General features: G+C 43.8%; 1 protein-coding gene across 1 annotated transcript in view; it reads left to right on the forward strand.

Moving 5' to 3' along the window:
* The window catches only part of clmpb (CXADR like membrane protein b), a 73,257-nt gene that overhangs the window by 42,741 nt on the left and 17,929 nt on the right, over nucleotides 1–12,587 (forward strand). The window contains exon 2 of the mRNA XM_030067695.1: nucleotides 10,650–10,804. Coding sequence (XP_029923555.1) covers nucleotides 10,650–10,804 — 155 coding nt within the window. The remainder of the gene's footprint in view (nucleotides 1–10,649; nucleotides 10,805–12,587) is intronic.

Raw genomic sequence — 12,587 nt, forward strand, 5'->3', positions numbered from 1 at the left:
AGAGAGAGAAAGAGAGAGAGTTTGTCAGTGGAAGACCTTGCAATATACAGACCGGCACTTCTACTAACAATAGTGGCCAGAAGCAAAAAAGGCCTAATAGAGTGGTGAAGTCCCGCCCCTTCCGGTGGGCCCCCATGGGACCTTTCGGAGCGATAAAAATGAATGGTGTTCAATGGACAGAAAATAATTATTTTCTGGTCCCCCCGTCGTTATGCCATGGATTACACAAATGTTGTTTATAGGCTTAAATAACAAATTTTCATGTCAAGAGTTTGACCGTTTATTGCGCCATTGTTCAGTTAAATGCTGTTGAGAAAACATAATTAGAAAGACTACATACTGTGTCGCGTATGTGACGTCACGTCATCGCCGTTTCCCTCCATCCAGATTCAAGTCAAGATGCCGGTGTGTTTTGTTCCCAATTGTGCGCGTTTCCGAGGGCCGACAGAGCGCCGGGCCGGGCGGGAGGGCGAGCGGACCCCGCCGTCGGGCGGAAAAACTCAGAACCTCAAAAACTCAGCGCGGAGCAGAGAAATCGCCACGTCTGTTGTAGGCTTCCAGTGCGGGTGGTGACGTATATCATTCGCACCGAGAGCAGCGAAGAGTTGTAGTTCACAAAGCGGGCTCACACAAAACATTATTAGTATTCTTCGCGCAAAATTGTAGTCTTCTTTGCGTGAAAAATTATCTTTAAATATCACAAACAACATATGTGAAATCCATGGCACAATTCAAACGGGACCAGAAAATAATTTTTATCTACCCATTGGATCGCATTCATAATTTTTTGCTTTTGAGGACCCATGTACCGGAAGTGGGTGGGTGGGACTTCACCACTCTATAGTCTTACATGCTGCTTCTCCTCTTAAATGGACATTCGCTTAAAGGGATGGGCTTATGGGCTTAGACCATTTTCTACATCCAAAAAACTACAGAAACATTTAATGTGGCTTATCATGACTGACCCTTGGCATGTTAAGGTGTCTACTGATTTGGTTCTGAGATGTGAATCACTCCAACTACATTCTAATTACTCTGAGTAAACTATGTTTTGTCGGGTCGATTGTATTCACATGGCTTCAAGTAGAGTAAGCAGAAAGCTCCCATCATATTTCCTGTGTATATGCTCATACTGCATCTGTAGGTATGTATGTATGTATGTATGTATGTCTACTGCACAGTAGGTGTATATGTGCCTATGTGTCACAAGTAACCAAGGTTAGAGTCCTGCATGAATGGATAAAGCCAGTCATTAGGACAGATGGTAGTTTGGTCCATTAGCTCTCCTAGATGAGCCTAAGTGAGACCTTTCCTGGAAGCCCTGGAGCTCCTGTTGACCCCTGTGGCCAGTGAGCAGCTAACACTGCGTCTCTGACAGCTGCCCCACCAGTCAACACCTTTCAGCATGCAGCTGCCAAAACAGACGTGGCATCTGCTCACCTCTGGGGAAATGGCAGCCATCGATGTGCCCTTCCCAGTCACCGGCTGGGATAGATAGGTTACCTCTTTGTCCTTTGCAGCAGCAGCAGCAAGCAGCAACGACAGCACCACCCTCTCATTTGCGTTTCAGGCGTCCCCTGCTTTGTTATTTTCCGCTTAGCCGATCAAGTAAAATGATACGTCAGATGCATACCGTAGGTCTGGCGACAGCCCTAATATGTCACTGACGCAGCGCACTAGCACTGGGCGGATGGAAAGAGGGAGTTAGCGTCCCGTCTGTTTTCAATTAGCGAGTGAAATGTACAACATGGGAGCTGCTCTGTCGTATTCAGATCCTATTCGCCTGTGGATAAAGCCAAGTGAGTTAGTGTCTTTGCTGAGCAACACTGAGGCGTCTAACCTCAGGTGAACTTGGACTTTAGACAGTGACAAACAATGGCAGTGGCCTAAATAATGGAATTAAATTTGTGTGTGCAGAGAGGCGAGCAAAAAGAGGAGAGGGATCAAGACAGCATCCAGAATCCACACACGTTCTCCACTCTGAGCTCCTGAAATGTAGTGCTTACATGTCCAGATTGAGGCTATCTTGCAGTTTCTAAAGCTGAGCTTTTGTGCTGCTCCAAATATAGCAATACCTCTGGGCTTGATTTCCTCCATTCCCTTGTTTGTCATGTGCTGCCCAATTTCACCATACAGCACGCTGTGGGTTTTATTGTCTTCCCACTAGTTGTTAAAGGCTTTTTTGAAACACCAGTGAGGTAGTGAATTGCATTTAATAAAAGTCAGGGTGTAGTACTTTACAGTGCATGAGGCAGATAGCATTTGAAGTTTCCATCGGTCACACACTATTGTGGAGCATCCATCACCAGGGAGAGCCTGGGTGACCACGATACATTCTACTTCCTGTGGTCATACACCTAGTCAGCTCTATTTTCAACCTAATGGACATAAAAAATTGCAGATTGCAGCAAAATGGACTTGGCAGCACAAAAGCTTATTAAGTATTGATCCGCTGAGGTCAGTGCCCAAGTCCAGCCGCTCCAACAATGTGAGAGGAGTTCACACGCTCGCCAGCCACAAATTGAGATTAGGCCGCATAAATAACTGGGGAAATAGACGTGCATTTTGTGTCCCAGGGAAAACAGAGAGCTGTGCCCACGGTAGCCTGATGTGCCAGGAAAGGGAGTATGCGAGGAAGGTTGTTTATTTGTGCATTGTGGGCATTATAGTTGTTTATATCACAGCTAGCCCATCTGTCCAAACTGCAGCAGAGCTTAGCTGATATGATATCATACCAAAGCAATACCCAACAGGAGAGCTTTAAGTTGATCAGCAGCAGGCAAACCTGTCTTCTGCAGTGTTTTAATGAATACAGCCGATCTTGGTTCTGACTGCACCATCTGTCAGGCTGGCAGGGTCAAACAGAGCATGAACTCAGCAGAGAACAACCTTCTCCTGTGTTGTCTATACTGTGGTTTCAGTAGCTACAGTAAAGGGCTCTGTGATGAATATTTTCTTTTTCCTTTTCCGTAGAGCCCTGCCTACAAAAATACCTTACCACACAAACCTAGTGAGACGCTCAACCCAGGGACAAGAGCATGTTTAAGACAGAGAAATAATAACAAAAAATGTTAAGGTGCAGAAAGAAAGTGAGAGCTTTGTTTGCAAAGGGAAGGAAATTTGATATCTGTCAAATCAAATGCAATTTCTCTAGCTGGATTTGGAGCTGTTTTTGTTTGATATCCCAAATTGCTGACTTTCCACTTTTAAAACACAAGTGTTTTCTCTTCGGTCGTATACACAGTCTAGCGACAATGAGTTTTCAGACAAATGTTTCTTCATAACAGCAAAATGTTTCATTCTCAGCTAATCTGTGGATACCTTGACATATGAAAGTGTTGGTCCCTACTCTGTCCATTAAAGGGATGATGTTCCCTTTTCACTCTACAGACACACACAACAATTTTAGTGAGGTGATCAAGACTACCAAGTTGATGTCATACATTACCTCTCTCCTCTGTGCTACATGCATCCCCATATTCCTCATCTCTGGAAGGCAGATTTGGAGACGCTCATGCAGAACAAAGTGAATGTGCACACACACTGGTTTGTTTAGGCCTTGCCAGATGTTGGGAGGATCTGTTGCTCCAGCAAAATAGAGAGGTCACTGTCCAAGCCCCATTTAACTGAGGCGTGTTATCTGGTGCAAAACAGAACGTTTGACATTTGGACCTTGTTCAGTCTGAACACATTAAAGGGGAAAAACAGCCTTGAATGGTGTTTTTGAAGCTGACTGTAACCCTTTAAATGGTTTAACGCCGTACAAGCTTCCTGCGATTATTTCGCAAGTCAGGCTTAAGTCTCTAAGATGCATTGCTGTAATTAAAAATTTAAATGGGGACCATCCATTCCAAAAATGATGAATTGGGTTTTAATTAAAAAAAAAAAAAAAGAAGAAGAAAGAAAAAAAAATGAAAAGAAGGACCTTCTAGCCAATGACAGTGTTTCCGTTGTCTTAGAGACTGGAGTCCTTCTAAGTCCTCTGCCTGCCAGTCTTTCCACTTGGTCACATGTCTAGCTGTGGTTTTTACACAGCCACATAAAGGTGGAAGGAATTGCGAGTCAGGCTGTTTACTGGAATGTGTTTAGTCTAAGTCCCTACATTCTCCTTCACTTAATGAGAAAAAATGCATGTGACTGAAGTTGCCTGAAATAGCTGTTCTAGCAAAAAAAATATCTACAGTGCACAGGACGAATAAAGTATGATGTAGATGTGAAAAATTTGAAAACTTGGAGGATCTGACATGCAGGATGACGATGTCGATATGAGATGCTCAGTGGTCCTTAGACTATTTCAGACTAAAACAAGGAGATTCATGCAGCAGCTGTAGCATCTTGGAGAGCAACACCCATGTGTGGATGACACGACTGGATGCAGAGTTGAGAAGATGTGTATCGCACTGTGAGCAGGTTTCACTGACTCTCCATCCCTCTGGGAAATGGTGTAATTAGCTTTTTTCCGATCTCCTCCCCTATCCTTATTTTGCTGAGGGAAAATGCAGAATACTTTGGGGGAATTAAAAATGCTTGTCATGAAACTAATTTAGGGGATCTATTTTGGGGATCTGTCAGCGGGATGGCGTCCCTTTTCGCTTGACATGACAGCAGTGATGAGGCCTTGAAAGGGATGCTAATGAAGGCAATATGAACAGCTCGAGGTGAACATTTACAACAAGGCCTTACATTATTCAGACCTCAGTGGTATTTCATCTCCCTTGTCGTATTTCCTATAGCCTCCCCACCCCCACCCCGTCCCCTCACCACAACCCCCCACTCAATTCCCCAATTTTCCTTACCCTCCAGGTTCAAGGGATTATCTTGGAAGTGATTCCATTCCTTCTTTTGCTCCTTACACCCACCCATTGCCACTCCAGCCAGGGCTCTTAGGAATCTATCATCACAGATGAACATGGACAGCATGGCCCTCATTTTTAAGCGTTTTCCTCTCAAGCCTCAGTTGGCTCATTCCACCAGTGGCCCTGATACCTAATAGTGCTGCAAATGGTATGGTGAGGGGAAAAAAAAGTTCCATGTCAGCAGAGGGGGTGTTGGTCGCTGGGCGTGAGGCGAGGAGGATTATGGGATTTTAGCCCTTCAAAGAGCCAGCCTCCAGTCACTGAAAACACAGCCTCTTTGATTTTCACAGAAGCCATATACTCGTGTGTTGGACCTTGAAACTACAAGGAGTGTAGTGTAGGGTAGCATATGCGTAACGTGTGTTTTAATAGGACATGGTAGCTTGGAACATTTAAAAAGATTTAGCCTGTAAGAAGCTGTAATTAAAAAGAGAACTCTGGCTATATGAATAAAGCAGTCTCTTAAAGTGTGTGCATGGGGGTTGTTTTTGTAGGCTTTCAGTTTGCACTAACATCTGGAGGCGGGCTCTTGTCTGCTGAGACATCTTAGATGCAAGAGGATTTTTTTTTCTTTTCAAGGTTCCAAGCTCTCACTCTCTGCCTCCAAAGCCTCAAAGATAACAGGAAAGAAGAAAGGGCATAACTTAACCTCCCCCTGTGCCCATCCCTGACTGTTTCTGCCGCAGTGGTTGAAGCATTTATAGTACAGTAATATATGTTTACCATTTGTGTAGCCATTTCAGGAGGTTACAAAAGCTTGGAGTGTGCTTTGCGTTGGGGTACACACAGCCTGTAAACAGCATGCTGATCCCTGAACATTTCACTGTTATCTCGTCATCACTATGCTCCTCTCAACATGTCCCTAACTCAGCTAAAAAAAAAAAAAAAAAAAAAAAAAGCTCTACATCAGCAGTGAGGGTACAAAGCATTTCACACAAATTCACCATGTTAAATTACTGTATGTCAGCTACACATGAAGCCCTAGTATCTCCAAGAATATTTGTACATATCATACCCCAAGCCCTTCTCTGAGTAATTTTCTACCCTCTTTCCCTCGCTCTGGCCTTTCGTCCCGTTTACCAGATAAGCCTGTCAGTGGCAAAAGATAAAAAAGTTCACACACAGAATGGCAGAGTCGAGAGATGAATGTTGCTGCTGCCTGCTGTATTATGGCCTTTTACCGTACTTCACACAGAGCTATCCCAGAAACTCAGAATGCGACTCGACGGCTGTGTGCCTGACGACTGCTATATTCCAATTCACAGGTCTGTGCTCAGAGGCATTGATTTACTGCTGGCAAAAGATAGGCCCTCGTGTTTCCATTATGCAGATAGGCAGCAATGTGAATGTCTTCCTGGCAAAGCATGTGTTCACATAAAGCATACATCACACACACCAGCAGTCACATATGGGCATAAAATGTAGAGGCAGGTACATGCATTCCATACTTATAAATAAAACCAGCATGCATACACACAATAGGCAGTTGTCAGCCAAGGTAAAACAGTGATGCCTACATTTTTTTTTCTCGTTTTTTACAGTTGCTAACCTATGACTAAAGCCACCTTCATGATAGTGCAATCTATTCTCCATGCCATTGACTTACAGCAAGGGCTCAGAATAAGGCATTACACCCGACTGGCCAGCCCCCAGCCCCGTTTCTCTCTCCCTCTCTCCCTCTCTCTTCTCTGATCTCCTCTGGTGTTTGGGTACCAGGGGTCATAAGCTGTGGCTATGGAAAAGGACCTGGCCAGGCCACTGTGCTGACTGAGGGGAAACAGGGCTTGACTTTGGGCAGTGTGAAAGATCCAGGGCTGCCTTGTTTGTCTGTCTGTCCGTCTCACTGGCCACACTATAATAAGATTGCAGGGTTCTGTAGGAAGGCGGATTTACTGGAGCACAACTCCCCCTAGGGCCTTTTCATAGAAATTGGTTCAACCATATTTCACCCTTGCCTCTCACCCAGTCAGATGTCTCTCTCTCCCTCTCTCCCTCTCTCTCTTTCTATCTCTCTCTCTGTGTCCCTCCCTCCAGCTCCCACTCTCTTTTGTTAATTATGATATGCCTCTTTCCTTTTCTTTCTGTTGGTAAAGACTGAACCTAGCCAAAAATGGCAGTGTGCAGCTAAGCTGAACAGAGCTGAGAAAGGCAGGAAGTCAGACAAGTGAAAGAAAAAGGGCGAGATAGAGACAGACAGAAACAAAGAGAGGGAGGGAGAAAGGTGATGTGCAGGATATTATTGTTAACGTAGCTACCATGTCACAAGGCTCCACTTGTACTCGCCTCTCTTTCAAGATGTTTATTTAGATGGCCTTTCCCACTTCCTTGTGGAATATCGTACAGCCGTGTGAATGCATGCAAAGAATTCTGATACAGAGTGCTAGTGACGTTTTTATTGGTTATTTGTTTCTAGGTCACTGAAACTGCATAAATATTGCACCTTACTGCAAATCAAAAGTGAAGGCCATAAACCCAAACTTGAATGATAAAACTATTGTTTTTTCCGACTGCGCTACACTGCCACTGAGTGCAAAAGTAAAGTCTGTTATGCCTCATAGTGTTGTTGATGTTGACACAAATGTTGGTGTCCTGCGGTCCAACCCGACCCAGCTGTGCAAACGGTGAATGAGGCCAATCCAAATGCAAGCAGAAACTCACATCAAGGCAGGCTTATTTTGGGAGCACTGTGTCATCCATTCCAGAGCACAAAAGCCCCTCTCCAAGACCATAAATGAGTGGGGAGTGGGGAGTAGTGATTGCAAACCAACCCAAAGCCCACTCTGATTCATCTGCCAAGTCTTTCTGGCAGAAACTAAGACAGTTTCTGACACAGATATACTATATTTGCCATATTTTGTGAGTGAAATCCATACAATTTATTGTACTCAAAACTTAAATGTTGCACAGTGAAGCAAAGCAAAATTTTAAAACCAACAAATGCCATCAATTATCTCATGACCCAGAATAATTGTTAGAAGGGCATTTTAAAGTCGGTTAATAAAATAGGCTGATGCTGAGCAGCACCTCAATCATGTGGAAACAGACTGTAACACTCTTTCCAAATGCCCTGCTTTTATGATTCACCCTGGCCCTATCTCTCTCATGCAAAACTTCCCCATACAGGCCATAGAGCCTCCTGTTGGAAGAGTAGGCAGTGAAGGATGAAGGGGGAGGTGAGAGAGGAACCTGGGAGTTATCAGGCCGGCTACACAGTCCCAGGTTTAGCTCAAGGGTGGTGATGAGTGCAGGAGCATTGATCATAGAGAGCAACCTAAAGATCTAAGTGGACACAGTGGGCACAGTGGACCACAATAACACTGTTAACCATTAACTTGCATCACAAAGTCTATCTAGCCCCCTGCTCCTATCACCACACCCATACCCATACCCTTTTCCCACCTCTTGAATATCTCCTCTGCTCTAGTCTCTCTCTCTCTCTCTCTCTCTCTCTCTCTCTCTCTCTCTCTCTCTCCTTCTCTCTGTCTGGCTCGCCTCCCTTGACATATCGGCGGGGAGCCCACAAGATGAATGACTCTGCAAACGCTGCATTAAAAAGTCATAAATGGGGATACCTTCAGGGTTCAGGCACTCCTCAGTGAGGAGAGGTGGCCCTTTATTTCCTGCTGACTAATGATTTGAGACAAGCAGGTGGTCAAAAAGAGAAGGCGGACCTCCACAATTTGTCCTTTAACTCCTGGGCTGTCAAAGGGGCACACCGACACTCGGCCCGCGTAATGTGTTCTGTCCATTTGTGGGTGCCAATTGGATAGAGGGCATCCCAGATCGAGTAGGACCTGGGATTTCAATTGACAGTGAGTGGCCCAGATCTCAGGCTGATCATGAAGGACTCACAGAGCAGTAATAGAGCTTAAACAAAGCTTAAAGAACTGTTGAACCCCAGCAAATGATGTCATCAGTGTGAGTCAAGCTCTTTTCGAAGAAGTGGTTTCTGTGAGGCTTCAGTACGCCTCTGTGTACCGCGTCAGCACTGAGTCATAGGTTTCAGAGCACAGAGCTGACATTTTCATTGGCTCAAAGATCACTTATGGGACTGGGTGTTGGCTCCTAAGAGGGTGGACCACTGAACAAGTGGACGGGCGCCCAGTGCTGATGCATTCATTGGCCAAATTTGGCCTCCTGTGGAACATTTGACAGCATGTGATTGTGTCCACAGAGCACAAAGGCATTCTTTCAATGAGTGGCTTGGAGCTGAAGCTCTCCACAACAGACACAACTGTGGCCTTAGACAGCTATTGTCTAAATATATGTGCCACATCACGATGTTTGTTTATTCTGCACACTGAGTAGGAATTATTGAGGCTCTGAGTGCCTATTCAGCATGCCACATGGTAACAGAAATGAGGTGTCACAATATTTACATAACCTGGACATTTCTTTGTCATTCCAATCGAGCATCTGCTGGACCGGATAAATTTATTTGAAGTTCTCAGAATCCAAGGGAGCTATTGGCTCATTCAGCAATGAAATTAAATGCAGGTAGTTAAGTAAAATGTTGAAGTGCCAAAAATATCTGTCGCATTAAGCCCGGTGGAGCTTGAGGGGCCTCTGCATTATTGTGCACTCTTGTTTCTACCAGGTGGAGGGAGTCGAATATCCACTCAGTAGCACCCTACCCCTATAGACACGCTCACACACACAAACACACACACCACTGCCGTCCAGAGCACCAGCTTCCAGCAAATCCCCCCGACGCCTGTGGCTAATTCCACTCAAGCCCGCTGGGCTGTCCAGCATCCTCCAATAAATTAGCCTTGCTGCTCCCCCACTGAGACACAGGCCCTGACAGTCTGGCCAGTGTCCAAAGTCACACACATATACACATGTAAGCACATACCCACGTGTAACTATTGCTGCTTTTTACTGCAATCCAAGCTCTCAACAGAGAAAACTGGAAAATGTTTTTAGGTATGTACATTATTAAGATTTCATGACCCATCTGTGATAGTCTGAGCTCCTGGGTGGAGATGGTGCCTCCCATCTTAGTCTGGTTTGCATTTATGTCATGACATTGTCTTGTATGAATATTGCAATATTTGATTCTATTCGATTTAATCAAAATCACCTGTGGACACTTAATTTTGTAAATATCACATATCGCTGAAATTATCAGTGTTCAAGATTATTGGATATTGGCCCGAGCCTAGTTTGAATGCTAGAAAGTGATGGGTATTCCCTCTAGCTATTCTATAATACTGCTGAAATGCCCTAGAGCCAAGGCAGCAAGCCTCCACCAGCTGTAGCAGAACTGCTCAGTGGCCAAAAGTACAATACTGTGGTTGAACTATGCAGGTGTGGAGTGGGTGCATGCATGTATCCTTCTTCCCCTTCCACAACAGCCTTGGGTAGCCAAGGCTATTGCTGCCAAAAAATATGTTATTGGTCAACTGCTCCTGTTAAAAGGGGTTAAGAAAAAGATCGTCATAATGCGGCTTTCCCATCTCTTATGCCAGACTCATTCTTAACCTATTTCCTGTGAAAAAAAAGAAGAATTCTCATTCTATTTCCCCCCAGTGTATGGGTGTGACATATCTCAGCATCCGTCAGATAATGATTGTGATTCTGGGTCATATCTCTCGCTGCGTCTTCCGACTCAATTTCCTGTATCGGCATGGTTTTGCTTCCTATCCACAGCATCTGCCTCTTGTCTCAAGTTTGGATCTAGCTCATGTCCCCATCTGACATCTCTCTCTCTCCCTCTGTCTGCCTCTTCTCTCTCTCTCTCTCTCTCTTTCTCTCTCTCTCTCTTTCTCTCTCTCTCCTTCTCTTCCCCAGTGCTATTCAGCCTGTCAGTAGGTGCCCAGACGGAGATGAAAAGGGTTGTGGGGGACAACGCCACCCTACCGTGCCACCATCAGTTCTGGCAGTCCAACTCGCAGTCCCTCGACATCGAGTGGCTACTGCAGAAACCAAACTCCAAACAAAGAGTGGTGAGATGTGCTAGTTCTTCTCCATTCTTCTTTTTTCTCTCTCTTGTTCCATTGAACTCGTCATAATACAGGGCCTAACAACCAGTGAATCAAGGCACTCCACTGGAAATGTCCATAGGAACCCACAATTATTCTCATTGTTATTTTAGCTTTTGAATGAAACAGAAAACACTGGAAAAAAAAAAAAAAAAAAAACTTGAAAAGTGAAAAATGGATTTTGAAATACCAGCATTTTATACCAGTGAGATCTCAGTTGATGCCACAGCAAAAACTGAAGTTTTTTTTTTTTTTTTTTTTTTGTTATTTCAAAACATTATATAAATATTATAATATACAAATAAATAGATACTTTGTGTTTCAAATACTTAGCCACATAGACTTCATTAGAGGTGACAGTGAAACACTGGCCTGTAGCCTTCAAGTCGAAGTCAAATATTAATGTCAAAATAAAATATTGAAATACAAATTGAGAGAAACTGTATCAAATGTTCTGCTGTAAAAAATAAATTGAATGGTATGATTGTGTGCTCTCACTTTGATTTACAATCCTGTAAGCGTGACTGCACCTTGAAGTGTTTCAGTATGTAAGCACAGCTGCATCAAAATAAAAGCTACAGAGTGAGGTATCAAGTTGTATGCACAGATACTAAAAACACATTTTCAGAATTTTGGCATTGACTTGGTACGTAAATATTGATTATTGTGACATGCCCAGTATTTACTCTGCATACATGAAAACACACGCCCTGAAATGCTAGGTTAATGTTTTTTTTTTTTCTCATTTCTACTGTGGAGTTTCCTGCCAACAAAGGTTGGGAACATCTGAGCTTATTAGTGGTTTGCTGCTGTTGTTTTTGTCTACCTTACATGTTGATGTTTATGTTTTATTTAGATTCCCATTAGCTAGAAACTTCCCAGCCTCCTGGGTTTCCAATATCAATCTTCTTCTCTCCATCTTTCTGTTTTCCCCACTCTCTTTTTTCTATCCCTTTCTCTCTTTCGCCGTTTGAGCCACACTGATTGATTTTCAACCAGAGCCATAATAGTTGTACATTAACAGAATGTCCAAAGTTACTGTCGGACTTCAAGTTTTAGTGCCTCTCTCAAAGGAACAATCGTGCTGCAGAATGTTCCCCAACTCAATTTGTAGTTGTAACCTCGGACCTTTTACTCCTCATTTTACAGTCGTCTCCTGCCACTTCCTGTCTGCGTGCACTTTCTGCTGCATATCATACTTTGTGAGTGTGGAATTATGATTTCTGTCTGGGCAGGTCTGACATGAGCATGAAAAATATGACCCATTGCAATTTTTAACTATTTGTCAAGTCCAGATTCTTAAAAAAATAACACCACACAACCACAAAGTAACTTTCAAAGCTCAAAATATATATACTACTCAGTTTTGGTGATTTTGAGATGAAAGTTTACAATTTCTCAACCACAATGGTCCACCTGTGTCACTATGGAGTGAAGTAGAGGTTCCCTCAGCTAACTATATAAAACATGACATCAGTGGATGTCAGCTGCCGAAACAGAAAACCTAGATGTTCTCTAGCCTGGAAACTGAATTACGCGGTATCAGATCTATCAGCCTCACACAGCAGAGCAACTAATATGTCCTCCAGTGCAACATCACCTGGCTGAAAGTCTTTAAATGGCCCTAACTTGGTTTGTGTCTCATGACACCTCAGAGGACGTAACAGTATCCATGCTGTTTTTGATTCATCGCCTTTCTTCGCCCAAATGAAATGTAGTATCTGATAACAGTCAGAGCGTAAAATCT

The sequence above is a fragment of the Myripristis murdjan genome, chromosome 13, assembly GCF_902150065.1.
Source record: "Myripristis murdjan chromosome 13, fMyrMur1.1, whole genome shotgun sequence".
Taxonomy (NCBI): Eukaryota; Metazoa; Chordata; class Actinopteri; order Holocentriformes; family Holocentridae; genus Myripristis; species Myripristis murdjan.